The sequence below is a fragment of the Simochromis diagramma genome, unplaced genomic scaffold, assembly GCF_900408965.1.
Source record: "Simochromis diagramma unplaced genomic scaffold, fSimDia1.1 OVJJ01000747.1, whole genome shotgun sequence".
NCBI classification, from domain to species: Eukaryota; Metazoa; Chordata; class Actinopteri; order Cichliformes; family Cichlidae; genus Simochromis; species Simochromis diagramma.
In genome coordinates, this window is record NW_024386897.1 from 1,598,637 (window position 1) to 1,617,186 (window position 18,550).

Genomic DNA, 18,550 nt, shown 5'->3' on the forward strand with positions numbered 1-18,550 from the left:
TGTGTCTAGCTCTTTAATCACCTGCTTTTCCACCGCGTAACCGCATCAGTAGTTTCCATCTACCGTTTGCTCGTCCTGTCGCATGGAGCGCAACTAGTGAGTGCTCCAGCAACACTTGGTTGAATCATTTGTTTACTTTTGGGTCCCTCATCACCAGCTGCTAATATCTCCTTCTTGCGTGCCTTTGTAGCCTGGTTCTACTTGATGGTGTGTTTTTTGAGTTTGATGTTTCTACTTTGCAAATTTTGCAAAGCTTTGTTGGAGGATAATGACGTTGGCCCCCTTTTTATTCAGTTGCCATCAGATGTGGACATGAGGCGCTCGCTGTCAAACACGTCTGGGTTTGTCTCCTTGTTGTGTGCACGGGGGAGTGTGAACACAGGGCATCTATATCGGTGATATCTTGATGTGACAGTTTTATATCATGTAAAAAGTTTAGACTATTTTTTACCACAGGCAATACAATATGACACAGCCCTAATCTAATGTATATCAAATGGGCTTCCAGAATTTTATATATAGGTATACAAGTTCAGCAAATGCAGATAAGAACCAAAAACATGTCTAACAGTCCCTCTGATAGACATGTCAGACCTGTACCTGCTTATTGTTAAGGAATTTATATGTAGTTCACTTAAATAAATAAAAAAAGACTCCATTTGAATCAAAACAGAAGATCGAAATAGGCTTTATCATTTCTGACAAGGCTCACTTTGTTCATTTTTTTAGTCAGTCAAGCATACACTTTGAAGATTATGCATTTATTGCTGATCATTCATTCTATAAAGTGAGTCTGACAGTACCACAAAGAGTACCACTAAGTCTTAAGCTGCTACGCCTCGCAGTTTTTCTTGACACCCATTAATGTGTTACAACCTTAAGTTTAATATTCAAACCACAGTGGCAGGGACATGTGCAACCTAACGAGGGCCACTGTGCAAAGATCATTTCCAGAATCCAGGTAAAAATCCTAATCCTTGGTTTAAATCACAGTTCTCTCCAAAGACTTAGGTGGACATGATTGGCTGTGCGTGTGGTTGCCTGGATACAAAGCATGTCACTTTAACTTAAAACTGCATCCTGCTTTGCACTCTGAAAGGTGTGACTGGAAGCGGCGATGCATATCTCTACTCTTTTGATTCTCCTTTCAGGATGTCGGTCTGCTCGCTGCTAGTTTTAATCTCTCATGTTGTCTTCACTCTTCAAAGTTACGAAAAACTTCACAGCCAATTATGTTTTTGCTTAGTTCACACAGTTAGTAAAGTTTTGACAGCGATGTTATTTATTTATTTTATGTTGAAAGCCTCCATCCTCTACTGTGAAAGCTAGCGTCACAATGATAGCTACATTTGTCTGAATGAGCCAAAGCTGCAGTCAGGTCCTCAAGTTATCTTTCTAAATGCAGAGCTACAATAGAGCCGCAGCGTTGGGTGTGCCAACTCACACTGTGGTCACCACCAGCGGTCGTTTGCGACATAATATATCATGCCGCGCTGCAAACGCTGTATGTCACTTTGCATGTTTTGCACAGCCTGTTTTATGGATCTGAGAAAATGGAAGCGTGACCACACTCTTCAGGGACCTTGTACAGTTCGATATGAAAAATAAAATGAAAAGAATAAATCTCCTGACAAGGAAAAACACAAGCCAAATTAAATCACATAAAGTCCAACAAAGGAATACAGACAGCAGAGTCTGTATTATTTAGAGCATGTCTGCCAGCAACTCTTCCTTCTTCCCCTTAATTCTTTCTTTCTTTTTTTAATCTAATTTCCCATGTCTCCCCTACAGTGAAGAGGATGGTGAGCTGGAGGACAAAGCCATCTGGTACTACAGCACCAAGGTAATGCGCCTCATCTTTTCTTGTTGCCTCTGTTGTAGGCTCTTCACCAAATCACATTTAATCATTTTGGATCATCTCTTTTATTACAAACCTTCTTTCTAATGAAATGCTTCCAGGCATTCCCTCTTCTTTTTTTTTTTTTTTGCCAGTAAGCCTGTCATAACTTTGAGCTCATGAAGTGATCATTTACTGAATGCTCCCTGAACATCTCTCTCAGGTGCAGCTAGCTGAGCTGATAGATAGCTTGGATAAGGAGTATTGGGAGGCTGACCTGTATGCAGCCCTTCAGGAAATAAGGGACGAAGTGCACACGCATATGGACATCACCGAGGACCTAACCAACAAGGCCCGTGGCAGCAACAAATGTTTCCTCACTGCTGCAAATGGTAAAGAGATTATCATTTTTTCTCCTCCTCATAAAATAGGCTCTGACAGTCTCAGATACTCTCTGTTGCTGAGTTTAATCATGCTTGAAAGGAGAATGATCTCTTTTAAACTCAAAGTAATTTTTTCCCCTTTCTCTTCCTGCCTCTCTTTCCTCATTCCTGCCTGCGTTCTCGCCAGTACTCATGAATGCCACCCAGTCATAGATGGCTTGGCCATAGGAATCAACTCAGCTATTATGTAACGTTACGCTGGTCCCAGTCTGGAGCATGTCCAGCACTTGAGCTTCTCTCTCTCCTTATCCCTTTCTTTCTGCCTATAGAGTATCTCCCAGTGTCTTTTGTTTGTTTCAGGGCGTTTTGTGTGTCTGAAAATTAAGAGCGTTTGACCACATATCAGCTCATTTATTATAGCATTTTGTTTGCTCTGCAGTGGAAGTTGGTAAGAATAATACACTGGAAAATATATGCTAGATTAGTCTTGCATTAGTCATGGTTCATAATGATCTTTTCTCTGTTTTCTTTACACTGGGTTTTCTTCTGCCTTAAAACAGCCACTTCAGCTCCTTTAACTTTAAGGCCAACTTTCCTCTGATTGGCTGCTCCTTGTAAACAGAGGGTTTGAATTAAAATTTAAATCTAGTTTATGTATTGCTACATAACTCTCTTATGTTTTGGATTACAGATATTTAAGTCTTAATGTGATAATACACAGTACAGAATTGGCATACCTTTGTCTTCTCCCCTCTACAAGTTTCATATCTGGTTGGGAGGTGGAGACACGACATTTGTCAGCAGCTCTGGCATTTTCAAAGCAGTTCTGTTTAAACAAAAAGAGAAATTTTAGGACAGAAAAGAAACAAAAATATGGAGTTAAAAGAATAATTGTAATTCCCTTTTTGTGTGTGTCAATAAAGGCATTTCCTCAGTGTTTGCATGGTCTTCTGTTTGGACTGCTTGGAGCAAGATTTCCCAATTTGGGTAAAATGAGAATAAACACAAATGGCAGATAATGATGTGCAAGATGACACACATGCGTTCACAAAAAGTCAGAGTTGATGTACTAAACAAATGTAAAATTGGCCACAAAATCTTCCATCAAAGCCTACAAGCTACCTCTGCAAACATAGATTTGTCAGCGTCAGCAATAAAAACAGATGTCAATCATTTGCATTTTTGGTGTTTCTTTTCCCTTGACCTGTTTTTTATGTTTTGTTTTGCTTTTGTCTTGCTGCACTGGGATTTTAGCCCTTGTTTTTTATCAGAATTGTAGTGTTTTGGAGAGATGGCAGTCTCACCTGAACAGTCTTCCTACTGCCTTGTTTGAATTCTCCCTGGTTATTGATGCAGTAGGACAATGTATGAATCAATAGTCATGCCATCCAGTTGTTTTTTTTTTTTATTATTAATTTTTCTGTATTTCAGTTACAGCAGCACAGGGAGAGGTTTTACGTTGACCAGTTTTACATTCACCTGTCGTCAGACCACCAAAGATTCCTGTTTCTGTTTAAAAATAAAGTCCAATCTTGTCATATAATGTACTCACATGGCTCATTTTTCATTATCATTCCTATTATTTCAGTCATCATTTCTATCAATCCATCTACTACTTGTTGATTTACTCTAATAGTTAAATAAAAAAGTCTTCATCAGTTTTCTGACGGACATTTAGATGATCATATACTGAGAACATCTCAACCACCAACATAAACATACAAAGAGGAAATGTGTTTTAACTCTTTTTTTTTTTTTTTTCCCATTTCCCAGTCCTTCAAATTTTCTTGTACCTTCTCTTGGCTCAGCCCTGAATTTGACTTTTTCTTTCGTTTATTTCACTTTACGTCTTCCTCTTTTATCCAGAGGAGATCCTGGAGCGATTGCGGGCTAAGAAGGAGGAGGAACTGGAAGAGGTGAAGAGACGGGCTGCTGAGGAGGCCCTGAAAGCGCAGATGGAGAAGGAAAAAAGAGAGGTGGATGTGGAGAAGGAAGACGAAGATGTCAAGTTGAAGGATGAAGGACAGCAGGAGGCCAAGATAAAGGAAGCGGCAAAGGAAGAGGGGGAGCAGCGGACAAAAGAAGAAGAAGCTACAAAGAAAAAAGTGGATGGTGCGAAAGCTGGAGGTAATTATGTTTCTTAATTTTTTTTAGAACCCATAAAAATATGACCAAGTATATGCTACAAAGTAATAATCATAGGAAAACAAAACATGTATGCAGCCGTCTTGTTCAAGGCTCAAAAGCAGAATAAACGACATCACTGCAATCCTGTGATTAGTTATTGATTGATGAATCAATTTCACACGTGTTTGACCTATTAAAATGCTGTGAGCATTTCAAGACTCAAGCCACAGGCTGGCAATCACAAAAGGACATATGCCTATTCACATCAACGTCTTGTTGGGACTATGCTGCCCTCTGTGATAAAGAGGCATTTAAAAAGAGCAATAGCACTTTTATTGCACGTACTCTAAGAAAGACAATACACAAACGTGCCCAATCATCACTTCCCCTCTCCAGTGTCTCCAAGTAACCAATGCATTATCAACATATTTACAATGTTGCTGCTGTTCATCTGTAGTCGGTGAAGCTCCTCCCACTGGCCAAGAAGGCAATAGTAGCATCTCAGATGGATCCCTGCTTCCAGCAACCTCTTCTCCAACGCAAACCGTCACTGCAAGCTCTAGTGTGGCCGCCGAGGCTCCGAAGCCTCCGGCCTCGACCGCAGAGGCTCTGACGGAGGCGTGTTCCCATATGGAGGTCTCTAACAGCAATGAAGGTAGATAGATAATATTTAAGGGAGAAATTGCCCTCGTTAAGCTGCTTTTGGAGATCTGCTTCCCTGCTACAGTTTGCAACTTCACGGGACTGAGTGATGAATCTCATTTTCATTCCAACATTTATTCCCGGTGCTTTGGTGTTCCTCTTTGCATGTTGCTCTCATTCAGTCTACTGGCTTTTGTGTTCAGTGGTGTAGTTACTTCTTGAATATTGGCTTTCGTCTTGAAACTGTTCCAGTCATTTCATGCTTTAACTCAGTTCCTCACACTTGCTTTCTTTAAAGAGCTAAGAAGCTGATTGTGTTGTGTTGATTCGCAATCACATTGCATTGTCTCTGCAATCAGCACGACTAGAAACGCTCCTTTAACAGCTAGAGGCAGCATTCACATTGTCTGGTTCTTTAAAAAGCTTTTCTTTGGCTGCTTATTTGTAATTGCTTGTTTGCACCTGCTGCCTTTGATTAGACATTGCTCTGTTTATTAATTGCTTTTGTTGGGTTGATAGCTCAGTTACGATGTGCATATACTTCTCCAGAAAACTGACTCATCTTCATCATTGATGTCATGTGTGCACAAGCCTCATTGTTGAGCGTTTCTTTCTCTGGACTAGTAGCCTTTAACTTTCAAGTGACCAATCGCTACACCTGAAGTGTTTATGTGCTGCATGCATTAGGCATGGCTTATCAGCAGAGGGAGCCACAGCCCCAACATTTTTCAGAATGGTCAGAAGAAAGTTCCTGTCTTTACTGAAACTGAAGGATTTTTTTTAAACCTATATATTAACCCTTCACTTTTTGACCAAGTTTTTAAAGGCTTGGTATTCATTTTTCTAATTTACAATATGTGCTGTTTACTTTTGTGTTGTTGGGTTAAACGATCCATGAAATGTGTCTCGGATTGTTACTCACGGAATAGCACAGTTGAGTCACATTACTCTTAATTAACCTGTCAGCTCTGTTTATGATTAAATTTACATTTATTGTATTTTGCCTGTTCAGCAGAAAACCCGCCATCAAATTCTGTTCCTGTCAGTGGCGATGGCGTCCCCAGCCTAAGCCAGCCTCCCCACCCCGTTGAGGAAAACAGTAACAGCAGTACTGGAGCTGGTGTCCCTCCGAGGTGTCCTGAACCCCCAGACTTGGCTGACAAGTCCTCCCAGTCATCCCTGGCGAGCCTTGATGATGCAGGTCTGACAAAACAGCATTATGTGACTACATTATACTGAATGATGCTATATTATACTACCTCAGAAGATAAACGATCCCAGAAGAAGCTGTTCACTATGTCTTACTAATCCCCACCACACTGTATATTACTGAGTTTATTACTGAGCTGTGTATCACTCCCTCTGCATCTGAGTGAATTGGACATTGTATTACCAGGGGACGGTAAAGACTCCACCAACGGTGAGGGGACAGGTCCCGGTGCTAAGAAGTCATCAGCAACTCGCATGGTGACCCGGCTGAGAAACCCGGACAGCAAGCTGAGCCAGCTGAAAAACCAACAGGTCGCAGCTGCTGTTCATGAAGCCAATAAAGGCTTCAAGGAGGGCAGAGAGGTAAGAAACCACCAATGGATTTGGGCTTTTAGACTATACATGAAAAATTGGTGCCAACTTCCTAACATGGGCGTTCAGACCGGCATTTAGATTCATGACGTTACAAGGAACAAAAGGATTCCCACAGATTCTTTCAAAAAAGTCTTAAACAGTGTTTTTTTTTTCCTTAAAAGTATTATTTTTATTTGCGATACTTTGATGCTTATAACTAAGATATATTCTAATGCTTTATCCAATAAATCATATTGTCTATTTTACAGCCAGCAATAGTAAATGTAAGAGAAAAGGGAGGAGGAGCTTGTTTAAGGATATAAGGATTTAAATGAAAGGTTCAGGGAAAGCTTCGTTATTGCCGTTAATAATTTTATTGCGACTTTGAAAATGCACAGAGACAACATTGGTTTTGAAAATAAACATACATTATCATCGTCACCTGAACCACCCACTGTAACACTGGATATTACGATATAACCCGGCGGTTGTTCAGGCGTGTCATACTCATACACGTTTTCATACCTCTTTTTTTTTTTTTTTTTTACTTTAGCTAATTTCAAGGCTGCATTGTCAGTGTGGGTAGTTCAATTCAGATTACTTTTATCTATATAGCACCGCTTAAGGCTCTTAAAATTGTCAAGTTAGGACCCTAAAATAACAGAGAGAAAGCTCCGACAATTGGGAAGCACTTAGCAACAGTGGGAAAGAAAAAGTCCCTTCTTGCAGGAAAAAACCTCTGGCAAAACCAGGGTCAGGGAGGGGCAGGCATTTGCTGTGAACAGTTGGGAGTGATGGGAGGAAGACAATAGGGACACGTTTTCCATTCCAACTGGATTTTCATTCTTTGCTTACTTTTTTAGGTACTGGTAGTAAACGCACAAGGTGACATCACTCGCGTCAGCACACGCAGCAGCAAAGATGTGGTAATGAAGGGGACCCTCAGCCAATACTTCAAGCTTGGGCAGGAGGGCAAGTACCGCATCTACCATAACCAGTACAGCTCCAACGCCCTGGCCCTCAACAAGCACCAGCACAGAGAGGCAAGCAGCATGACATCTTTGTTTCTAACATTTGAATGTTCTTTCATTACTGCATCTGTCTGCCTGGCTCTTTGGTATTCTTCTGCCTTTTTTGTTTTTATTTACTGTTTTTATGGTAGTGCTAGTCACATTGAAGTTGTCCTCACTTGTGAACATATGTGTCTTTACTTGTTATATGTGGCAGTTTACACCAGTTACTATCCAGATGTGGAATTAAGTTCCAAGTGAAAAATCTCATTCAGTTCTTTGAGTTACTGGATTCCAATTCCCAACTAAATTCCATTTATCTGTTTGTTTACAGGACCATGACAAGAGGCGGCATCTCTCCCACAAATTCTGCATGACACCAGCAGGAGAGTTTAAGTGGAATGGGTCCATTTATGGCTCCAAGGTTCTGACTATCTCCACATTGAGGCTCACTATCATTCAGCTGGAGAACAATGTTCCAGCACCATTCATGCACCCGAACTGGGCGTCACACAGGTATAAAAGGATATAACAATAATATCTCATGTGCTCCACTGGCTTTGTTTAGTGGGTTTTAGGTTTTATGTCTTAACTTGCTAGTGAGGTTAACATCTTTCAGTAAATCAGTTACTTTTTGGGTCAAAGTAGCATTTTTAACAGATGTAAAAGCAAATCGTGGTCAGACTGTCTGCTTACAAATATTCTGTAGCCTAAATCTGAAAGAACCCAGAGTACAGGAGGAGGTCGAAACATGCTAAAATGTTGTTTTTGTTTATTTTTTTCTTTCAAGGACCAATTGGATCAAAGCAGTTCAGATGTGCAGTAAGGCCAGAGAGTTTGCACTGGCTCTGGCCATCCTGGAGTGTGCAATCAAACCTGTGGCCATGTTGCCCATCTGGAAGGATTCACTGGGCCATACCAGGTATGCAAATCTACATATTTACAGTGCGCACCATACATGCTGCTATCGCTTCACAAACACAAATAAATTGAGTTTTACAAAAAAATTCAAATACCTTGAAGAGCTCAAACAAGCTTTCAGTGCACGTACATGGGGGGGATGTGCATCCAGTTAACTGGCAGAGCTGATCTTACCCAGATCAGATCAAAAGGCCCACCCTGGCTGTGAGGCATAATATTTAGATTGCAAGTCCACAACCAGCCACCACCCACCCCTGCCTCTACGACTGCTTCAGCAACACAAGGGCTCTTTTGAAGAAGTGATTGTCCAAGATTTCACAAGGTTAAGAGCAGAATGTGTGTATGTGTAAGCCCGAACTGTTAGCAAGTGAGAGAGAAAGTGGCGTTTCAAGGACTTGTATCAGTGTGTATATGTGTGAGGTTTTCATGGAATGGTTTCAAGATTTACTGTCATCTCCTCATCTTTAATCAGAGTTTGAAAGGAAGAAGTTTTTGTGATCCATCACCATGTATGATGTTATCACATGCAGCAATGATAATATTGTTGATGCAGCATTCTATGAAAACAAAATTTCAGATGCAGATCGCTCAAAAACGACTTCTTTTCTGCTTCTCTTGGCATAAAGATGGAAACATTTAAAATGTACGAGCTGTATGACAATTTAAAATGCATTTCAGGTTAAATCGCATGACATCCATGGAGCGTGAGGAGAAAGAAAAAGTAAAGAAAAGGGAGAAGAAGTTGGAGGATGAGGAGACGTTGCAACAGGCCACCTGGGTCAAATACACCTTTCCAATAAAACATCAGGTAGGCGCCGCACAAATTGCTGCAGTTGAACTGATTATTTAAACTCTGGCACATGAATTATTGAATGGATGATGGATTTCATATGTAAACCTGGATAAGCTCATCCAGAGATTAGCACATCATTTCAGATTGGACCACGTTTAATGTAAATTTGTACTTAATACTGTGCAGGAAGACCACAGTTAAATGACAAATAGGTAAATGGTAAGATAGGCAATCATGCTTAGATGCACTTGTGAAATGATTGTGCACTAATTTTAATGGTAACTGCAGTGTGTCGGTCTAATCTACATCTGCATTGAAACTTTGGAAAATGAGTCCTTTTAGTGGGAAACACTGAAGTGCATGTTGTGCATACATGCATGAGGGCCAATCAAAGGCTCTTTGATGCAGAAAGTTAAGCTCTGCTGTGAGTCATTTCCCTCAGCAATTAGTGATCGGTGTGCAAATAACTTTGTAACCTTAAAGCTCTTTGTATGATCACCCTCTTAGTTTCCCACAACTTATTTCCCCCCTTGTGAATATTTTCGCTTTACCTGATTCCTCTTTTCTTGCCTGCTTTCTTGTCCTACATGTAGGTGTGGAAGCAGAAAGGAGAGGAGTATCGCGTTACAGGCTACGGGGGCTGGAGCTGGATCAGTAAAACTTATGTGCCACGATTTGTTCCCAGACTTCCAGGAAACACCAACGCCAACTACCGCAAAGAACTGGAAGGTGTGGAACAGGAGGCTTTTATGGCATATACTGTGCTTTTTAGTTATTAGACAGATTTGTACCTCATTCAGTTATTTTTACGTGTTATTGTTTGTGTTTATTGGTCAACAGTGAATTAAATTTCTCTGGATTTATGGTGATGTCCTGGGGAATTTAATGTAATTTTCCCAAAAGTTCCCAGTAAATTCAATTATTGATGGTCTGTCCTGCTAATTTGCTCAGTTAATATAATAACAGTGTGTGAGCAGCTTAATATAAGGTTGTCCTCTCATTCTGTTTTTCAAAGATGCTAAACTTGGCAAGAAGTGTACTCTGCTGGACTTGAGTCGACGGCCTAGTGTAGTCACACCAGAAGCTCAGGGAGCTGCTGCAACAAGCAGCGAAGCAACAGAAGAAGACTCCTCTGGCCTCCCCAAGCCACTGACAGATCAACAAACGTCAAATGAGAAGAGGGATGAAGAAAAGAAAGAAGATTTGGATGAAAAGGAGAAGGCGAAAGAGGAATTGCCAACGAAGATGGAAGTGGATTCAACAGACTCGCCATCAGATGAAGTGCAAAGTATGACCGATTAACATTGCGTTCTGTTGCATGTATACTATGAGTGGTCATTTACTTTAAACTACTTCAGCTCTAATACTTATGATTCTAATGTAAAGAAACACATTTAATCTGAATTGTTTTCTCTCCAGGTTCCTGTATTCAGGAAGATAAGGATTCCCTGAAAGAGGAGCCAACAGAAAGCCTTCAGCGACCATTTAACTACGACGTAGTGGATGTCAGCAAAGGCTTCCTCACCCGCATTGCTTACAAGAAGAAGGTCAAGTCCTCCAAACTGGACAGTCTACTTGAACGCAGAGTGAAGCAGCACATTATCGAAGAGAAGCAAAGGGAACAGGTGTCAGCCTCCAAACCCCAGGAGCCTAAACAAGTTTCATCCACACCAACCCCTGCTCTAAGCACTCCGGTCCGGCCACGGTCACCACTCAAGCCCCAAGCTCTCACTCAGACACATCTCACACTGGGTGAAGCTGTGAAAGTGGAGGAGAAACCTTCCACAACTGAAACTCCAGGGCCAGGAGAAGTTGGAGGACAAAAAGTAGAAGGGGAGAGTCGGGATGAACTCTCTAAAACTACAGATAAGATTGTCACTCCTCTTCCTTCTCCTGTTACAGACTCCACACCCAAAGACAGTAGCAGTACAGGTGAAAATTCAAATTCACCACAACACCAAACCACCTCCTCGCCCCAGAAATTGGTGGAAAATGAAAGGACTACGGGGCCAAAGGAAGCTAGTTCAGGGCAAGAGGCTGTTAAACTCCCCGATGTGCAAGAAACAACAGCTAGTTCTTTAGAGCAACAAGCAGACTGTGTAGCATCAGATGTTACGAAGGCTGCGCTTACTGAGAATGAAGGGTCTGAGGAACCCAAATTAAAACTGAATGCTGCAGTGACATTTAGAAGTGGTCTTGACCAAAAAGACAGTCAAGACACAGCTCCTTTAAAACCGATTCCCCAAAACACAGAAGTTTTAGGCTCAGTGCATTTGAGCACAGAGGAAAACGGTATGGGGCCAGAGGATAGTCAAGACATTATGCAAAATATTGGAGATGGTAGGACTGTAACTGGCACTCCCGAGCCAGTTTCTCCTCTCCTTCAGGTAAATGGTAATGATGGTTTTGGGGGTGAAAACATGCTGGGTAACTCTGTGGTGAGCTCAAATAATGGCATGCTCAACAACAGGCCTCAGCCCAAGGTGAACAGTATTGGGAAGGATGAAGATGAACAACGGCTTGCTGTGTCGCTGAAAGACACCACGCAGCAAAAGCCTCTAGTGAACGGGGATCTTGCTTCTTTAAACACTAGCACGGAGGTTAGGGTCAAAGAAAATTGTTTAGCTTCTAAGGTAGAGGCAGAAAGCAAGATGACAAATTCTGACCAAGATTACAAACCTCCACTGAAGAAAACAAAGCTGGAAAATAACGTAGACACACCCGCAGAGCATACTCCGAATGTTCACAACAGCACATCATCTTTTGAGTGCACAGAGACCAAACCCAGTCCTGGCGTCAAGATCATAAGAATGGCTCCCTCTCCTATACCTTCAGCGGAGGAGTCGAGTCTGAGCGACGACTTTGCAGAGGAGAACGGCAGCGGTGGGGCGACAGAACCAGTCAAGACCATCATCACACAGGTAACCACAACCTCCACCACCACTACCACCACAGTACTTTCCACTGAGATGAGGATAGCCAAGGTGCCGTCGACGACATCTGGAGAACCGGTGGTGCCTGTAGTGTCGACAACAGAGAGCAGCGCCGTGTCTACCCTCACAACCATGACCAAAACAACTGTGACCAAAATCTTCTCCCCGGGGCTCGATGGCCAGTCTGAAGACAGCCAGAGTGAAATGGTGACACAAGAGCAGAAAACAACACTTTTAGCTTCTGTGGGCGAGTCAACTACTGACGCCAGCGGTAAAACCTCAGTGTCGTCTGTTACCGTGAGCGAGGAGGACTCGTTATCAACAAAGGGCCGTGTGCGCCTCCTCAAGTTCTCCCGCACTAAGAAGACCCGCTCGGACACAGCTCTTCCCTCTTACTGCAAGTTTGTCACCAAGAGCAGCCGGAAGAGTATTTTTGTACTTCCGCACGATGACTTAAAGATCCTGGCCAGGCGAGGCGGATTCCGTGAGGTGCCAGTGTTTAGTTACAATGCTAAGCCAGCACTGGATATCTGGCCGTATCCTTCGCCCAGGCCTACGTTTGGCATCACCTGGAGGTAAGGTCCCATTCTCAGTTTGTCTTCCTCACACACGTGTTACTTACTGTCCTCTCTCTCTGAAGCCGGTGTGTTATTAAATTCTATTATCTGTATTGAGTCTTAGATAAGATCCATATTTCTTTAAGCATGAATAGAAAAAGCAAAAGTGGAAGCAAGTTGATCTTTAAAGCCTAGAAGAGACATTGCCAGCTCATCATCATCTTCATTATCATTTGTTTCCTTTTCTTGTCTCCGGCGGTGGAAACTACTTAGGAGTTTAATCTTGTTTGATCCTGTTTTTATCATTTCCGAGCATGGGCATCCTGAGCGTAACTTCGTAGGTCTGGTTATTTCCCATGTTCCTTTGATTGGTCATTCAGAATTGGACGTAAGTGTGAATGTGAGCATGAATGGTGATCTGTCGGTCTGCTGTAGGCCTGTGATAGCCAGGCAGCCCCTCCAGGGTATACCCTCCCTCTCACCCTGTGATAGCTGGGATAGTCTCCAGTCCCACCGTGACCCTGAATTGAATAGACTGAAGGAAATTTAAAAAAACAAAACAAACAACATATTGCTTTTAACTGTTAATTAATGGCCATTCAGAGGGAGTATATTTCAAAATATGTAAAATGCGAGGACATCCTCCTTGGTTCATAAGCTGAGTTCCCTGGTTGTATCCCGGGAGGAGACGCAAATTTCTTGAGGCTTACATCAGGTAGGGCGTAAAAATCTGTCAAGTCAAATATGTGGAAATACTTACTGTGTTAACTCCTTTGGATGTGTTCGGAGTGCTCCAATGGTTTCAATGTCGCCTTACTGCAAGACGTTTCTTGGTTCAAAGGCAGTTGGAGGCTTTCTTTAGAGTTTATGATCGCCCACAGTTAAAAAAACATGTGCTTGTTATGTTAACTGGTGATTCTACCCGCTGTGAGTAAAAGAGCAGGCCAAAGGAGCTGTCTTTTTTCAGATTTTGGAGCAGCATAATCATGGAATTAGAATTACATTAAATGGCTTTTGAACATCATGGTATAACCAAGGTTATCCACTTTTATCAGATATTGTGAGGTTCCGCTTCATATCATATTCTGTCCAGCAGCACTGCAATTAAAAATGTTCTTAATGAGTTCTTTTTACTGGACTTCTCATTTCTCTTGAAATGTAATATCCAGGAAATGAGCTCAAAAATGCAGCATTTCACAGCGTAAACTCTCTGTAACCACACTTTCTTTTCCTAAGAAGAAAACTTAAGTAATGATAGCCAGAGCGCAAGTGTGACACAGTGCGTAATCATCTCTGTATTGCTTTGTGGTTCTTGTAGGATTATACAAAAGCAGTTTTTGTGTTTCTTCTAAGTTTTATAAGCGCTCGCTTCTCATCCTTCCCCTTTAAACAGTTTCCCAGCTTTGGCAGAGCGCCATGTCCTGGTGATTTATTGTTCGTTATGTCTTCATTCTTCCTGTCTGCCGTTCGTGGCTTTGGCCTCGGGTGATGCTGTAGCTCTGACTCTGGTGTCACACGGGGACCTCTGGTTATTTTGACCCGACCTCAGAGTTCCAAAGGAGACATGAATCATTCGGTGGTCGGAGAGGTGTCACGATGTTCGCTTTGTGCGCTGACCAAGCCCTGCAACCCAGGCATATTTTTCCACCTGCGGTTACACATGGGAAAGGCAATATCCACCAGACCCCGTACACATAATAAGCCCTGTGACGATCGTGTTTTTTCAGATGTTTAAGATGCCGTTAATGACGATATCCAAATGCTAACCTCATTGTCATAGCAGTCATAACGATATAAGGAAGGGATTTTTCCTTCTTTTGGAAATTATTTATTGATGGATGAGATGTTGTTGTCTATTTCTAGACTGAGAAGAGTCTGTTATGTTCAGAATTGTTTACTTGCTTGATTTGCCTTGTAGAAATAAATAGCCCTGCAGGGATCTGTTCTGTTTCTTTAGTGGAAACAGGCGTGAAGTGTCAACAATCATCACCAACAACTCTCGTTTGTTTTTATTCTGCCGCTTCCAGACCCATGATCGTGTTTTCTGTAACTCTGAGTCAGTCATTTCAGTGACACCTTAAGTGCTGTCAGTAGTGTTTTTAAGCCTGATTCAAATATTAATTTGCACTATACAACAACGAGACAGGGAGCACAGTGGTGCTGTGAAAGGAGGAAAAAGGCTCCTGGTTCATGAGGCCTGTCTGTGTGCATTATTTCTTTGGAATAATGTGGTAGATAATTTAATGTAATCGGTATCTATCTGTCCAGGTATCGACTGCAGACAGTTAAGTCTATGGCTGGAGTGAGCCTCATGCTGAGGCTCCTGTGGGCCTGTCTGAGATGGGACGACATGGCCGTGAAACCGTCCGCTGCTGTCGGCACCACGCGTACAGGTAGACCTTCAACAGTTCCAATAATCATTTACAGTTTTCATCCATTTTCTGTGAGGAATGGCAACAAACTCCTACAGAGGTGTTATGCTAAATAAGTGCTTCCAGCTACAGCTTGGATTATAAATGTTATTTTTATTTATTTATTTTTCATTTTGAGGTAAGTCCAGATTTTTTTTTTCAGGATTTTATTTCAATTGGTTTCTTTTTACTAACTTGTAATGCAGCGGTCTCCAACCTTTTTTGCGCCACGGACCGGTTTATGCCAGACAATATTTTCACGGACCGGCCTTTAAGGTGTTGTAGATAAATAGAACAAAATAAAACTAGTACCGGTACCGAAAAAAGAAGATTTATTCATAACACACGTGAAACGACCCAGAAAAACCGAGTAAACGACAAAAACAATAACCAAAATAACGCTTAAAACCCTGAAAACCATACATTTCACACCCAAACCTCAACTCTCGCGGCCCGGTACCAAACGACTCACAGACCGGTACTGGTCGGTGGCCCGGGGGTTGGGGACCGCTGTTGTAAGGCATGGTAGTCTTTCCGGTCAGCAACTGCTGTCTTCCCAAAAATTCCAACTTGTAGTGTCTTTGCTTCTTGATGTCCTCTCTCTCTATACTTATCCCTGTGCTGGCCCAACAGAATAATAGAGAAAACATGTGCAAAACATTTTTGGGCGTCACTGTTTTTATGTTGGAGTGCGTTTCCTCCATCTTTTCGGGCTTTCCTCCTCATCACCATACCAACCCAGCCCTATCCCCACTCATTGCTACAGAGACATCAGATACTGAAATCACCACCACCGAGATCATCAAGCGCCGCGATGTGGGACCATACGGCATCCGCTCAGAGTACTGCATACGCAAAATCATCTGCCCCCTTGGAGTGCCAGAAACTCCAAAAGGTAAAACAGACTTTTCTTTTTTCACATTTATTAAAAAACAAACAAAACAAAATCGTCTCATGTCGTTTCTCACCATCAAACACAAAGTGAAACTATTACATTGCTAACTCTTTGTTAATAACAGAAATATGCAAACCTGTTTTGAATTTTAAACTGTATAAATAAAACCATACTATAAATGTTTAAATACAGTTTTTTCTTTCTTCTGTTTGGTTTCCCTGCAATAGTTGGTTGTTGCTCAGTATTTCAGCATTGGATATGCTGTCTTTGTATTATTTATTGCTAAATATTGGTTTTAAAAGATGTGCAGTCTGTTTTAATTTATATTTTACACTCCGTACAAGTTATTATTGTAACCAGGCTGTAAAACTGACACATTTACATGGGCCCCGTTTCTGTCCAATACCAAATGTAATTACAAATTGTCGTCAATCATTTGTTCATCTTTCTGCCAGAAACCCACACCCCACAGAGGAAGGGTCTGCGATCCAGTGCCTTGCGCCCCAAGAAGCCCGAGCCTGCCAAGCAGACTGGCCCAGTGGTGATTGAGACCTGGGTAGCCGAGGAGGAGCTGGACCTCTGGGAGATTAGAGCCTTCTCAGAAAGGTCAGAGTCACAAATTTAAGCGGAATATGTTTGCGCGTCCTGTGTAGGACTAATTATATTAGTCAGTATAGAAACATGCCATACTGAGAGCCAGATATTGTTCCAGAAGATTTCTTTTCAGAAGAAGAATTTTCTGACTCAGCTACAGTGGGGCAAAAAAGTATTTAGTCAGCCACCGATTGTGCAAGTTCCCCCACTTAAAATGATGACAGAGGTCAGTAATTTGCACCAGAGGTACACTTCAACTGTGAGAGACAGAATGTGAAAAAAAAATCCATGAATCCACATGGTAGGATTTGTAAAGAATTTATTCGTAAATTAGGGTGGAAAATAAGTATTTGGTCACCTCAAACAAGGAAAGTCTCTGGCTCTCACAGACCTGTAACGTCTTCTGTAAGAAGCTTTTCTGTCCCCCACTCGTTACCTGTATGAATGGCACCTGTTTGAACTCATCATCTGTATAAAAGACACCTGTCCACAGCCTCAAACAGTCAGACTCCAAACTCCGCCATGGCCAAGACCAAAGAGCTTTCGAAGGACACCAGGAAAAGTATTGTAGACCTGCACCAGACTGGGAAGAGTGAATCTACAATAGGCAAGCAGCTTGGTGTGAAAAAATCAACTGTGGGAGCAATCATCAGAAAATGGAAGACATACAAGACCACTGATAATCTCCCTCGATCTGGGGCTCCACGCAAGATCTCATCCCGTGGGGTCAAAATGATCATGAGAACGGTGAGCAAAGATCCCAGAACCACACGGGGGGACCTGGTGAATGACCTGCAGAGAGCTGGGACCAAAGTAACAAAGGTCACCATCAGTAACACACTACAACGGCAGGGAATCAAATCCCGCAGTGCCAGACGTGTTCCGCTGCTGAAGCCAGTGCATGTCCAGGCCCGTCTGAAGTTTGCCAGAGAGCACATGGATGATACAGCAGAGGATTGGGAGAATGTCATGTGGTCAGATGAAACCAAAGTAGAACTTTTTGGTATAAACTCAACTCGTCGTGTTTGGAGGAAGAAGAATACTGAGTTGCATCCCAAGAACACCATACCTACTGTGAAGCATGGGGGTGGAAACATCATGCTATGGGGCTGTTTTTCTGCCAAGGGGACAGGACGACTGATCCGTGTTAAGGACAGAATGAATGGGGCCATGTATCGTGAGATTTTGAGCCAAAACCTCCTTCCATCAGTGAGAACTTTGAAGATGAAACGAGGCTGGGTCTTCCAACATGACAATGATCCAAAACACACCGCCCGGGCAACAAAGGAGTGGCTCCGTAAGAAGCATTTGAAAGTCCTGGAGTGGCCTAGCCAGTCTCCAGACCTCAACCCCATAGAAAATCTGTGGCGGGAGTTGAAAGTCCGTGTTGCTCGGCGACAGCCCCAAAACATCACTGCTCTCGAGAAGATCTGCATGGAGGAATGGGCCAAAATACCAGCTACTGTGTGTGCAAACCTGGTAAAGACCTATAGTAAACGTTTGACCTCTGTTATTGCCAACAAAGGTTATGTTACAAAGTATTGAGTTGTATTTTTGTTATTGACCAAATACTTATTTTCCACCCTGATTTACGAATAAATTCTTTACAAATCCTACCATGTGGATTCATGGATTTTTTTTTTCACATTCTGTCTCTCACAGTTGAAGTGTACCTCTGGTGCAAATTACTGACCTCTGTCATCATTTTAGGTGGGGGAACTTGCACAATCGGTGGCTGACTAAATACTTTTTTGCCCCACTGTATAAGTAAATCGTCGGGTTAGATTTGTGCGAGATATGCTGGAAGTTCTAAAAGTTGATTTCACTGGAGGTTTTTTTTCTTTTAGTATTTAACTCCATCACTCTAGACATCCTACTTGCATA

The 18,550-nt window shown here is 42.2% G+C and overlaps 1 protein-coding gene across 6 annotated transcripts in view; it reads left to right on the forward strand.

The window, feature by feature from the left end:
- Nucleotides 1-18,550, forward strand: part of LOC120735109 (nucleosome-remodeling factor subunit BPTF-like) — a 56,700-nt gene that overhangs the window by 10,125 nt on the left and 28,025 nt on the right. For 2 of the 6 annotated variants that reach the window (XM_040034287.1, XM_040034290.1), the window contains exons 3-18: nt 1,792-1,843; nt 2,061-2,229; nt 4,087-4,347; nt 4,805-5,002; nt 6,002-6,190; nt 6,386-6,561; nt 7,416-7,595; nt 7,897-8,078; nt 8,353-8,484; nt 9,162-9,291; nt 9,870-10,005; nt 10,292-10,564; nt 10,696-12,784; nt 15,035-15,159; nt 15,920-16,072; nt 16,528-16,678. In XM_040034287.1, coding sequence (XP_039890221.1) covers nt 1,792-1,843; nt 2,061-2,229; nt 4,087-4,347; nt 4,805-5,002; nt 6,002-6,190; nt 6,386-6,561; nt 7,416-7,595; nt 7,897-8,078; nt 8,353-8,484; nt 9,162-9,291; nt 9,870-10,005; nt 10,292-10,564; nt 10,696-12,784; nt 15,035-15,159; nt 15,920-16,072; nt 16,528-16,678 — 4,596 coding nt within the window. The remainder of the gene's footprint in view (nt 1-1,791; nt 1,844-2,060; nt 2,230-4,086; nt 4,348-4,804; nt 5,003-6,001; nt 6,191-6,385; nt 6,562-7,415; nt 7,596-7,896; nt 8,079-8,352; nt 8,485-9,161; nt 9,292-9,869; nt 10,006-10,291; nt 10,565-10,695; nt 12,785-15,034; nt 15,160-15,919; nt 16,073-16,527; nt 16,679-18,550) is intronic. The other 4 variants (XM_040034288.1, XM_040034289.1, XM_040034291.1 and 1 more) reach the window with 4 other exon arrangements.